This window comes from Carcharodon carcharias, chromosome 6, assembly GCF_017639515.1.
Source record: "Carcharodon carcharias isolate sCarCar2 chromosome 6, sCarCar2.pri, whole genome shotgun sequence".
Taxonomy (NCBI): Eukaryota; Metazoa; Chordata; class Chondrichthyes; order Lamniformes; family Lamnidae; genus Carcharodon; species Carcharodon carcharias.
In genome coordinates, this window is record NC_054472.1 from 50,546,813 (window position 1) to 50,560,730 (window position 13,918).

Sequence of the window (13,918 nt, forward strand, 5' to 3'; positions counted from 1 at the left end):
GGACGGCATGCAAACAAAGATGCTTCCTCCAGTCTGCTTCCTTGGAACTTCATTTTATTCCCTCAACTCGTACTTTGTTTCCTCAAATTAGCCTAACTGTCAAAAAAATAATTGGTTAACTTAACTGTCTGCTTATTTATGATTGGTTTCTAACATATGTGAATATATCCCCATACAGTAATACAATGGGGCTACTCAATGTTTCAATATCTGATTTTTGTATAATACTTGAGTAATACCTTATTCTTTACCCATCTTATTGTGACTCCCCAAGTTCATGAAGGCTTTGACTTAGCACACATTATCTTTCTAGACTGGCTTGAGAAGCATCATTTTACGTTGTACAGTCTCATAATGTACAAGTAATATATTTAAAATTAAAATTGTGTTATTATAAAACATTACAAACTTTCTGTTACAGGTTACATGTCCAGCCTTTATCAATACATCTATTGATTAATTACTTATCCTTCAACTGTCTCACAATTGAGGGTCACTACTGGTTTAAGGTGGCGGGTAGGACCCCCCCCCCCCCCCCCCCCCCCCCCCCCCCCGCCACCCACACACACACAAAGTAGCTTATTTTTTACCCCTCTCCTAATATTCACTCAGTTCTGTTGAAGGGTCATGAGGACTCAAAACGTCAACTCTTTTCTTCTCTGCCGATGCTGCCAGACCTGCTGAGTTTTTCTAGGTAATTCTGTTTTTGTTTTGGATTTCCAGCATCCACAGTTTTTTGTTTTTAAATCTCTCACTCTCTTTGATCTCTTTCTCTTTCTCTCTCTCCTGCTCTCTTCCCCTCATACTCTTTCTCTATCATTTTTCAGTTCCCCTCTGAACTTTAAATATCCAGCCAGTTCTCACTTGTATTATCAACCTGACACCTGTCATAGGCTTGCTTTTTTTTCTTTAACTTGCCATACCTTTCATCATCCAGGGAGCTCTGACTTTGGTTGCCCTATTCTTTTCTCCTCATGGGATTGTACCCCGACTGTACCCAAACCATTTGATATTTAAAGGCAACCTATCTTCTGTAACAGTTTTACTGCAAATCTTTGATTCCAATTTATTCAGGGTGGATGTGTCATTAATCACTGAAATTGGCCCTCCTCCAAGTATTTATTCTAGATTGCCCTTGTCCTTTTCTATAGCTAATCTACACCTATGATACCATGATCACTGTTCTCCTTCTGCCACTTGATACGTCTCAATTCTCAGAACCAGATCCAGCAATGTCTCTTCACTTAGCTCCAGGAACGTACTGAAGATGAAATTTCTCTTGAATGCACTCGAGAAACTCTTTCCCTCTTGCTGCTCTTTAAACTGTTACTATCTCAGTAGATATTTTATTTCAAGTCCCTGATTATCACTGGTCCATAATGCTTGTATCTTTCTGTATTTTCCCTGCGAATTTACTTTTCTATATGCTTCCAAGTTTTTAATGGACTGTAGAATGCATCTGGTAGTGTAATGACACCTCTATTGTTTCTTAATTCTAACCAAACAGATTCTGTCCAAATTGTGGGAAACCAAGGGCCTATTGAAAGTGGGTAGCTTGAAATAATTAATTTCTCCACTTCTTCAGTTATTCAAGGGTTGCCGAACCTTGGCTTATGCCATGATTTGATTTTCGGGTAGGGGAGGAGGCAGACCCCAAATCTATCTGTGCCAGAACGGGGATCAAGCCCCAGGCTGTTGCCGTTATTCTGAACCACACACTAGCCATCTAGCCAACTGAGCTGACTGGCCTCCCAATTTCTCAATGACTTTATCTTTAGTGATATTAATAGGACTGAAGACAACAAATCTTGAGTTTTTATAAGGGGAAAACTAGAAGAATGTTGAAGGGGGAATCAGTGGATGTAGTCTATTTGGAAAGCATTTGACCAGATGCCACATAAACACTGTTGGGAAGAGACTGTTGGGCAATGGGAGAAAAAATACAGTTGAGATAGAAAAAAATCAGTTCAGTGAAGCAAGAACGGGCTGAAACAATGGGAGTATTAGAGAAGTCCTTCCTTGATTTTTGTCTCCATTTCTGCAGAAAGGTTATCTATTCACTACAAGCCCACAGGCTCCCACAGCTACCTTGGATACACTTCCTCATATTGCACTTGCTGTAAGGACTTAATTCCAATCTCCCAGTTTCTTCTTCTCTTTCAACCTTCCAAATTATTCTCATATTTGTTTCATTTTCCTCAGCCGAAAATTCTCCCCCTGCCCACTCTCCTATGACCGACAGGACCCTCCGCCATTTCTGATCTATTTCGCTCATTTCTGATGTAGCCCCTTCCCATCCTTCCCAGGACCATGATTGGGCTCCCCTTGTCCTTATCGTCCAACCCACCAGTTTCCGTTTTCAACAGATTATCCTCTGCCATTTCTGCCACCTCCAGCGTAATGCCACTACCAACCCAAACGTATCTTCCCCTCCCTCCTCTTTCAGCATTCAGAATGGATAGTTCTCTCTGGGACACCCTGGTCCACTCCTCAGTCATTCCCAACATGTTCTTTCTTTTCTGTGGCACCTTTTCGTGCAAGTTCAGGTGATGCAACACCTGCCCTTCTACCTCCTCCCTTTTCTCCATTCAAGGCCCAAACCACTCCTTCCAAGTAAAACAGTGATTTACTTGTATTACTTTCAACTTTGTATACTGTATTCGCAGCTTATGTTGTGGCCCCTTCTGCACTGGGGAGACCAAACACAGGCTGGGTGACTGCCTTGTGGAGCCTGTTGTCACTTTTTATTTCCATTCTCCATTTTGCCTCCACTTTGATCTTTCTGTCCTTGTCCTGCTACCGCGTTGCAGTGAAGCTCAAGGAAAAGCACCTCACCTTTCGACTGGACCCCCAAGAGACTTCTGGATTCAGCAATTATAGATCATTACCTCTGCCTACATTTTGTTTTTTTTTCTCTTGCTTCCTTCTTCATTCCTTTATTTTGTATTTGGATGGCTGCTATCCAGTCATTCACAGCTCATATGGACAGGTCTTTTGTTTCTTCATTTATCCCACTATCACTCCATTTGACTTTTTGTACCGTGAAACTTCTTGTCATATAATATTCCCTGCCTTCACCCTATCATAGACCTTTCCTTTTGTACTTCACCCCCATCCCTCTCTTCACTCCCATCTCCCCCTTTCATTTGCTCAAAACCTATCACATTTCTAACTTTCCTCAGTTCACAGACCTGAAAACTGAACCTATTTTTTGGCTCCACAGATGCTGCCAGATGAGGGTTGCAAGCATCGTTTCTTTTTATTACATATTAAACAGAGTCACTTTTAACAATTCTTCTTAAGTCAACAAAATAATACAAGGGTGTAATCCCACAAACTAACCAAATCCTTTGCTGCTCCTGTCCTTCAGGAAAATCGCAGTGTTGCTAGTATTAGAATAGAATATTAGCATAGAAACAGGCAACCCATCTCAACAAGTTTATGATTGTGTTTAAGTTCCACATGAACCTCTGCTGACCCCACTTCATTTAGCCCCCTCAAGATATCCTTCTATTCCTTTCTCCTCCATATTCTTATTTAGTTTCAACACACTTCTGCTATTTGACTTACCTAGTCCCTTCGGTAGCAAGTTCCACATTCTAATTACCATCTGGGTAAAGAAGTTTCTCCTGAATTCCCTACTGGATTTACTAGTGTCTATTTTATATTTATGGTCCATTGTTATGATGTTCCTCGCAACTGGAAATGCCTTCTCTATGTCTACCCGAGCAAACTTTTTCATAATCTTGAAGACCTCTATTGGGTTACCCCTCTGTTTTCTCTTTTTCTAGAGTAAAGAGCCCCGCCTGGTCAATCTTTCTTGATAGCTATAACCTCTAAAATCTGGTATTATTCTCTTAAATCTTTTCTGTGTCTTCTCTCATGGCTCCTAATTCAATTGCTAAGCTAAAGACCAGAACTGTGCGCAGTATTCTAAGTGTAGTCTAATCAAGGTTCTGTATAAGGTAATGTTATTTCTCTGCATTTCAGTTTTAGTCCTCTGGAAATTGACCCCAGTGCTCTGATGCCTTTTTTGGGACCTTATTTAACTAGTCTTGCTACATTTAGTATTTTTGAATCTGTTTCCCCCCACCTGCCCGCCCCACATCCCTCTTTTTACTACCTCATCTAGACACTTGTTTGAGGGGTTTGTGGGCACATAACTCTTCCACCAAAATGTATTTTCTTATACATATTGATATTAAAGTTAATTTGCCAATTACCCACATGGACTACAAGTTTGTTCATTAGTTCCTGTATTTTGCCACAGTCCTCCTTTGTATTAGCTAGAACCCCAATTTGGTGCTTTTCACAAATTTTTAAGTTTTACTTGTGATTCCAAAGTCCAGTCAATTTATATAACTCGTGGACAACAGCAGTCTGAATACTAATCCTTGTGGAACACCACTTCCTATCATTTTCCTGCCTGAGTAACTACCTTTAACCCCTACATCTATTTTCTGTTTTGTAGCCAGCTTGCAGTCCATAGTTGTCCCCTGATTCAACATGACTTTAATCATGGGCTTATAGATGGTACCTTCTCAAAAGCTTTTTGGAAATCCAAATGCATTTTATCTACTGTACAATGTTTATCTACCCTTTCTGACACTTGATAGATTTGAATTAGGTTTGCCAAAGTTTGTTTGGAATCTGTACTTTCAGTTCCTAGATGCTTTATTGCTACATCTTTTAAGGATTCCATTTTCTTTCCTACCAATGACGCAAAGGGAATTGGTGTACAGTTTCCTGGTCCCAACCCATCTCCCTTTTAAATATGATCTGTTAGTTCTTTCTTTCTAAGCTGTATCTCTAGGTCCAATTCTGTGGTTTCAGAACTGATTGGCTGAGAGCTAAACTTATGCAAACACTTTGAGAATTATACTGGTAAAATGAATTCCTTTCACACCACAGATTACAATGAATTGGAGTAAGGATATGGTCTGACAGAATTTGTTGATGCGAGAAAGAGAAGACAAGAGGCACAATAATAATGCCCATCTGTGCTATATTGTGGACCTGAATGTTTAAGATACCTGACTTAGCAAGCAATGTCTTGAAATATTTTTGCATTGTTAATGGAAAAAGATGAAGCACATTTTTCTAATTCCATCGTTAAGTATCAAAATGCAAATACTTTGATAAAAACTCATGCTTATTTCTAAGATAGCTTATTATCTACAAATATATTTAATTCACCAACAACCACAATCAGTAAAAGTATATTAGCTCTTTCAAAAGATTAGTTGGCTCAAATTTATTTAGCTTCCCCCAACTTTTATTTTCTAACATGTTAGGTTGAAACCATTCCCCTATGATCTTTCAATGCTGTTTTTACAGTTTCCCGCTCTTAACCATACCTTTTATATGTACTGTCGCAAATATCTAGTTCATAGCTTATGTGTTTTAAAATATACTTTTTAGCTTTAGGATTTAACTTGTAGTTTTAAGAAATAAAGCTTTCACTGTAGAAAATAGGGAATGGAACATAAGCTGGGAGGTTTTTACATTAATACAGTCAGAATAGAAGACAGAGCTATAAAGCAGCAGGTGGAGAAACCTAAACAACACATGACTTAACTGAATACAGAAACTGAAAATGGAAATGGAAACGAAACTGACCCTCCCTGTTGGTAAGGAAACAAAAACTGTATCTGAAATTTGACAACCAACATTTTTGGGCAGACAGAAACTAGTTGAGGCTACATCAAGGGATATAGAGCCATCCAAGTGGTAGTTGCAGCTTGGAACTGGTGTGTGCAGTTTGCAGCTCACTGAGAGAAGATAACAAAAGTAATGACAGTTAGATAGACCTGCAGTGTAAGCAGAGTTTAAAAAAAAAACTAACCTCATCATTCACCATGTGGAATATGGGTCGAGCTTCATCTCAGTTTGAATTTTGTGAGGGAGTAGAAATTGGAAGATTGCCTAGTTAGAAATTGCCTTGTTAGAAACTAGTGGAAGATTCTACAGTAGTCCCCACAGAGTCTTATGGCAAAAGAAACAACCAGCAGATTAGCTTGCAAGTATTGGAAAAGTAACCAGTACAAAGGGGCTGAGGCATCCACAGTGAAGAGATGGTAAATTAAAGTTCTGCCTTCTGAGAATAGCTGGAGGTGAGGATTAAAGTAGACTGCAAAGGACTATGGCATACTTTTTGGTGGTCCTGACAGAAGTAATGAAGAGAGCAAAGTAAGAAGTAAACCTGAGTGCATAACATGTAGTTATAAACCATATTGTTAAGTTAATAGTGCTTGTTTGTTTCGGTCTTTTTTTTAACATTAAGTCTGTGTTTTCAAAAAAAGTGAAATCTTGTGGGGTTATTCTATTGGTTAAAATTAGATGTTTGGATTTCTCTTCAAACTGGATTGTAAAAGTATGTATAAAATTGTTGCTGTAGTATTTTCCTTTTCTTAAAAGTATATGAAATACAAATCTCTGGTCTTTACTCACATTCATGAATATCAAACTATCCAAATTATTATTGTCAGAATCTGTCCTTCGTTTAAGTTTGTTTCTTGTTTTTTCACATCGAGAGACCTTAAGCTAGCAGTCTGATTTGAAGTCAAATATGATTCTTTGAACATAAATATACCCATGAAACATAGTTTCTCATCATCACAACCCAAGTTGAGAGTAATAATAATTTTACACAGCAAATATTATTCTAAAATGCAAATAACCATGCAGATTCATAATCATAGAAGATTTTGTAATCATACAGGCCTCTGACTGATGATCATATCTGTGAATTACCAGTTGAATTGATATGCATAAGTTAGTACATAAGACATTATTATGCCACACCTAACGAATGGACAACATTAATATTTTTCTGAAATTAAAACAAAATGCTGGAAATACTCAGCAAATGAGGTAGCTTTTGTGTGGCGAGGAACAATTAACCTTTGAGTTCGATGACCTTTCATCAGAACTAGAATTAGAGCTGCAATAGGTTTGTAGCAAGTACAGAGGTAGCAGAAAGGTGGAGGTGGGATGGGGGAGAATAAAAGGGAATTATCTGTGATAGAGTGAAAGACAGGGAAGGTTAAATAATGAAAGGGATGATGGTGCAAGGCAGGTGGAGATGTTAACAGCACAAGTAAACAAACAATCCGGAGGAGGTGTAAATGGGAATGGAGTCATCAACAGCTGCCATCTGAAAATATGGAGCACCATTTGGGCCAAGCACTCCTTCCAAGTGAAGAAGTGATTTACTTGTTGTACTTTCAATTTAGTATATTATATTCGCTGCTCATGATGCAATCTCTACATTGGGAATACCAAATGTTGATTGGGTGACCAATTTGCAGAACACCTTCATTCACTAAGTCCATAAGCTTCCAGTCACCTGTCATTTTAATTCTCTTCCATACTCCCACTCTGATTTCTCTGTCTAACTCAGTGTTAGCCTCCCGCACCAGTGCTTCCCAAACATTTTCCCCTCTGGTGCAACCGGATTATGAGAGGTAGGGCCAGAGCTATTGAGTGGGGGGCAGTGTTTTTTTATCAACATTCATTTTGAGGACTCTGGGGCCTCAAAGCCAAGAACCCTGTTCGTGCACGTAATGGAGCCACAGAGTCGATCCTAGGATTGGCCCGCCAGACCCACTGCTCGACAGCCTCCATTACTGCCTTGAAGATTGTGACCCCAAATGATTGTTTCTCTCCCCCCCCCCCACCAATTGTTTGGGAACCCTTGTTTGAACAGTGTAGCACAAAGCTCAATGTAAGAGGGACAACACCTCACCTTTTAATTAGGCACTTCACAACCTTGCAAACTTTACATTGAGCTCCGTGCTTTCAGATCATAACCTCTGCGCCCATTTTTTCAGGTGGCAGTTGTTGGTAAAGATGCTCATATTCTTATTTGTATCATCTGAAGTGTTCCATTATCATCTCTGTTTATAATAGGCAGAAAATGCTCGAAATGCCCAGCAAATCTGGCAGCGCACCTGGGGATGCTAATATTTCAAGTTAGTGACCTTTCATTAAACTGGCCAAGTGCCATGCAGCAGCATCCCTTTTTGTCATTTAACCTCTCCTGCCTTGCAACCTATCAAAGACCCTCCCTTTTGTTCTTCCCATTCCTGCCATCCCTTTCCGGTTCTTGATACTGGCTAGATACTACTAATCTGACCCACCTTTATCTATTTTCAGTTCTGATATAAGGTCATTTACTTGAAGCATTCAACTGTGGTTTCTCTCTCTGCAAATGATGCCTCACTTGCTGAGTGTTTCCAACCATTTCTGTTTTTATTTCAGATTTCTAGCACTGGCACAATTTTGTTTTTGTATCAGTTGGTTCTCAGCAGTTTAATGAGGTTAACTTTTGTTCTTTGTTAATGGACAAACTCCAACTCAAATACAGCATCTTTATTTTCTGGCAACATAGTAATTTGTTTCAAATAAAATACCCTCCAAGGTGTCGAAATTGTTAGTACCGTCAACTCTGTTAGAATTTTCTGCGTCAAAAATTCCATCCCAGAGACTTGAGCACATAATCCAGGCTCACACTTGAGTGTAGTGCTGAAGGAGTGCTGCTGGATCACAGGTACTGTTGTTTTGAAGAGACATCAAATTGAGACCCTGACTTCCTGCCAAGATGAGATGGCATATTTGGAGAGGAGCTAGGAAGTTCTGCTGGTATCGCAGTTATTATTTATTCCTCAACCAACGTAACAAACGTAATTTCTGGTCATGTATCTCATTGTAGTTTGTGAAACCTTGCTCTGTGTTGCCAGGTTTCTCCAAGTTACAACAGTAAATACAAATTGACTTCATGAGGTGTAAAGGACTTTGGGATGTCCTCTGATCAAGAAAGGCACCATAAAAGTGGAAATTCTTCCCTTTAAAGTTGTGGGGAGTGTTGTTTTATAATATTGTTTTATTGTGTTAAAGGTGTTGTATAAATGTTTGTTCATATATGTAACGGAAATAATCCTAGGGAGGTCTTGTGGCACAATGGGTAGCATCTCTGCCTCTGAGACAGAAACTCCAGGTTCAAGTCCCACTCGAGGACCTTATGGTCAAGGAAGGTATGTTCGTAATGCAGGCAAACAGGTTGAGTATCAACTTGTAAATCTTTCTGACATACACTAATAGGCAGTAAGAGTGGGCCACAGCAACTCTGACTCCTCCCAGTGGGGAGGGTGTTGTTGGTACTTGACTCAGTTGGCTCAGATGGCTAGTGTGGATCAAATTGGTGCCAACAGCGCAGAGTTTGATTCCCATTCTGGCTGGGGTGGATTTGGGACCTGCTCCTTGCCCTACCCATAGTGGAGGTCAAAGCGTTGTGGGCCAGACCTGCCCCCGGATACAAAACTGAAGAATAATCCAATTGTTCTTAGTTTTTTTGTACCTTTTGCACTCATACAGTATTGGATAGGAGATTCTGTTTGTGACTATTTATTTCAGGCAGTTACATGTTGACAATATGAGCTACTATGAATGACATGTTTTTCACATCTGGAGTGCTATAAAATTTCAAAACCACAAAGTAACTTCAGCACAAAGACCTTAAATATAGCCCATGTTTGTTCACGTCATCATCTCTTTTATTATGCTACAGTTGATCATAATTGCAAATATGTAAAACTTAATTTTATTTACAAAGAAAATATTTAATGTGCTGAATGAAGTGCATATGTTAAAACAATATTTTGATGGAAAGTAAGGCAACTGGCAACAAAATACATTCCTAGTTTCATATTATTGTAATGCTGTCCCAGCCTAGGTTATGAAACTCAAGTCAAACAGATACTGTGTCCTCAGCAGGTTCAACAGCATTGGTGGGACAGGAAACAAAGGATTAATGTTTCAGGGTGATGGCCTATTTATAAAATCACCACAAATGCTTCCCGATTAAGTGTTGCCAGCATTTTGTTTCAATTTCTGATTTCCAGCACTGATAGTGTTTTGGTTTTTTTGTATACTGTATCCTGGGGACTGGTTGGGTTGAATGGCCTGGTTCTGTGCCATAGATCCTACGTAAAGGTTTTTAAGTTAGTGCGAATGTAATCAAGTTCTTATCTCAAACCAACTGCTTCTGCTTTTTCCTCCCAATGATGTTTGTCTCCATATGCTGCCTCCTAAATGCTTAGCAACATTCAACCACAATTGCATTTCATTATAGTCTACTTGACATTGATGTCATTTGAGTAACATAAAGGGAGCTTGTGTATTTTAAGAAATCACGGAAATAAGCATTTTACCTGCAGATTCATAGAGTAGGGTAGAATATAGAGCAGCTGCAGCCTAGGTGAGAGACATTTTTAAAATAACTTTGTTCATGGTATATGGGCATCACTGACTGGGCCAGCATTTATTCCCCATCCCTAATTGCCCTTGAGAAGGTGGTGGTGAGTGGCCTTCTTCAACTGCTGCCATCCACGTGGTCTATATACACCCACAGTGCTGTTAAGAAGCAAGTTCCAGCATTTTGACCCAGTGACAATGAAGGAACAGCGATATAGTTCGAAGTCAAGATGGTGTGTGGCTTGGAGGGGAACTTGCAGGTGTTCCTATGCATCTGCAGTTCTTGTCCTTTCCTTCCAGTTGGTAGAACCCGCAGGCTTGGAAGTTGCTGTGGAAGGAGCCTTGGTGAGTTGCTGCAGTGCATCATGTACATGGTACACGCTGCAGTCACTGTTCGTTGGTGTTGGAGGGAGTGACGGTTGGATAGGGTGCCAGTCAGGTGGATTATTTTGTCCTGGATTGTGTCAAGCTTCCAGAGTAGTGTTGGAGCTGTACTCATTCAGGCAAGTGGAGAGTATTCTATCACACTCCTGATTGTGCCTTGTAAATGGTGCACAGGCTTGGGGAGTCAGGAGGTGAGCTACTTACCACAGGATTCCTCCCTCTGACCTGCCCTTGTAGCTACAGTATTTATATGGCTAGTCCAGGTAAGTTTCTGATCAATGGTAACCACTAGGATATTGATGGTGTTACTACAGTGAATATCCATCTAGCAAAGGAAGAAGCTGGTGCCAGTCTATCTTCAACATAGGCTTATCTGTATAACTTAAATACAGACTACTTTTCCCTTACACGTAGTTACCCCACCAACACAGGAAGAAACTGGTTCTTAAATATGTGCACAACCTTTTCCCAATTAATATCAGCTGCTCTGAATCACAACTACAGCATGCATTCAATTGTCACAGCATTTGCAACATTAACTGTACAGGATTCATAATAATGTAACATTTTTACAATTCCCTTGGGGATCCATAAACTGAAATAACCATATTTACCGAACTACTTCTGAATGAAATAATAGCCTGACAAAATTTTACTTTTTGTAATATGAATCAGAATCAACACAAATTAACATTCAAATCAAAGTCGGTATGAATTTTGAATAACACGTGGAATAATAGACAAAACAGAGATTATCTCGTGGAGGTAGTAGGCAATCTACAATTTTAGCGCACAATTTTTGAAAGCGCAATCCCAGGACTTGGCTGATCTTCCAGAAGCAGCAGGGTCCATGTAAACAAGATTCAACCTGTGCAATGTTCCACACGGTGACAAGACCACCATGACTTCTTCAAAGAACCTTCTCAGCTCCTCTCCTTGGTTCTTGTGTCTGTGTGCCAGACTTTCTGTTGGTATTACTTCCAGGTCAAGGGTTGCCAGGTCACATGACCAATATTTCTTACGAAGCACAAATTATAGTTAGTGCCTTTACAAGTGGTGTAAACTCTTCAAAGTCCTTTTCAAACATTTTACAGATTCCCCAAACATTTTTAAGTAATTACAAACTTTATTGAGTCTTAGTGCTTCCGGGCCGAAGGCCATCACAGCATATACTGCATCCTAATTAGGTTACAAATGTTGCCTGCATCAATGGTGTTTACTATCCTGAACTAAATCCGTTTTACAAATGGACCACGAAGCAGAAATAGTGAAAGGAAGGAGCTAATTTGGATTTGCTGATGCATACTTGCTCTATATAGTGGTAAAAATGAGGTTCAAAACCAATCTGTGTAACTTACCTTTGACAAGACTTATTGTACTTGTACAAAGTAATGGACTTGTCAGGTTGCAATATTGTAAAAAATAACATGTTCATTTGAACTAGGTTTGTTATTGCAGATTCAGTTACATCTCATGCTTTCATTTTTTTCAGAATTGATTTTGCAATGAAGATTTAGTTCAAAACTAATACGTTTGCATGAGGATTGCATATAATACTATAACAAATTATTTGTTACATTATAAAAAGCATTTTTATTAAAGCTATGATAAACTGTCTGAATTTAATGTACTTTGCAGATGGTTTTATTGACATGAAATGATTTTACTTAGGGTCAAAAATGTTAGATCTTTGAAGTTGATTGTTATGAAAGATGAAATAAATTTTTTTTTTACTGATTTAGGGGCATCAAAAGATGGAGCACTGGATGAAGATGATTTCACAAGGGCATTTAATGATGTGCCTACTGTACAGGTATCTGAATTGTTATTATTGGATGTGTAATATAAAATCTTAATCATTCCAAGTAACCAGATTAAGTTCATAAATATGTGTTTGTAAAGTTTTTAGGTAGAAGTGTAAGAAGTGTAGAAGACATGCATAGAGTTGTCATATTTTGAGGTCAAAATTGGCTAGAATTGGATTCATGCATTTTTTTCCCATTGTAAAGGTGTATGTACTGTGTTTGATGACCAAGAGAGGATTGGAATCTGTTCTGTTATCCCAGCTAGAGCTTGATTACAGTAATTGCTTGCTCTAAATGAAATTTTATAGCTTTGGACAATCGAGATGAGTAGCCAAGTTAAGTCTTAAATACTGTAGCATTTGATAATCTGATCTCTGTTCAGCAAGTAACTGACCAGTTTTTTATTTTGCTGAGCACAGTTATGTTCTTATTAAGGAGGATCCAGTGCTGAAAGTGGGATTTAATTTTAAGACTGTCTTTCAATATTTACCATTTTCCCATAGACGCATGGGTGGCAAGAAAATGCTGCACTTGGTTGCTTATTGAAGGTAGCGTGCTTGTAGAAAATTCTGATTATCAAAGTCATTTTTAGTTGTGACTGATGTAAATTGATAAACATAATGACAGAACTTGGTCATATTATGCTGTCCAATATTGAATGTACACACGTGAAACTCTCCTGGGAGTCCTTTGTTTTTAATACAGCAGAAGGAAGTCATGGATGCCACGCACTGCTTTGCATTCATTACATGTGGTGTATTATCCTAAATTATATTTCTGTGCATAGGTTTTTTGTAATGACCATTTTTTGTAATGATATTAATGATTTATCAAGATGAAATTTCATCTGAAGTTTTTGAGATTTCTTGAGTGCTCAATGAACTTAAAATTGTTGGATTCTAATTATTGTTGGAAGGTAATGTTGCATGGTTGTCATTTGTGCCTAAAAAAATTAAGCTTATAGCAAAGTGAAGAGGGAACATTTATACAAAATATTCTTCAGATTTCTGTGGTAAAAGATCAAAGTCCAGTCATGTATAATTGTTAACATGATGTGTTTATGCTATGTGTGAATGTTTTTGTGGTGTCATACGTTGTTTTAGGCATGTTACATGTTTGAAGGCATCTGTGCAATGCCATGGGAGATGTTGCAATAAGAAGGAACTGCCATGTTCCCTTGTTTCCCTGGTTGTCAGAGAATTCTACTTGAACTTCCTTCCAAGAAGCACTGGGAGGAAAGAAGTTCAAGGTATTTCTTTACACTACTTGGATTGAGTTGTTAAGTACTGTTAGTTCCGGGAAAGACCATCTTCAATAAAGCTTGTGTTTTTTTTTGTTTTGCTCAGTGCTATTGAATACAACATTGAATTGCAGATGTAATGTTCTTTGGGACCAACTGCAGATGTTTAAATGACCAGTAGTTGCAAATTTTCTATTTGTTTTGTAGAAGTCTTTTTTTAACAAAGCCTAAATGT

The 13,918-nt window shown here is 38.7% G+C and overlaps 1 protein-coding gene across 15 annotated transcripts in view; it reads left to right on the top strand.

The window, feature by feature from the left end:
- Nucleotides 1-13,918, top strand: part of clasp2 (cytoplasmic linker associated protein 2) — a 557,389-nt gene that overhangs the window by 220,336 nt on the left and 323,135 nt on the right. For all 15 annotated transcript variants that reach the window (XM_041189359.1, XM_041189360.1, XM_041189361.1 and 12 more), the window contains one exon: nucleotides 12,381-12,451. In XM_041189359.1, the coding sequence (XP_041045293.1) occupies nucleotides 12,381-12,451 (71 nt within the window). The remainder of the gene's footprint in view (nucleotides 1-12,380; nucleotides 12,452-13,918) is intronic.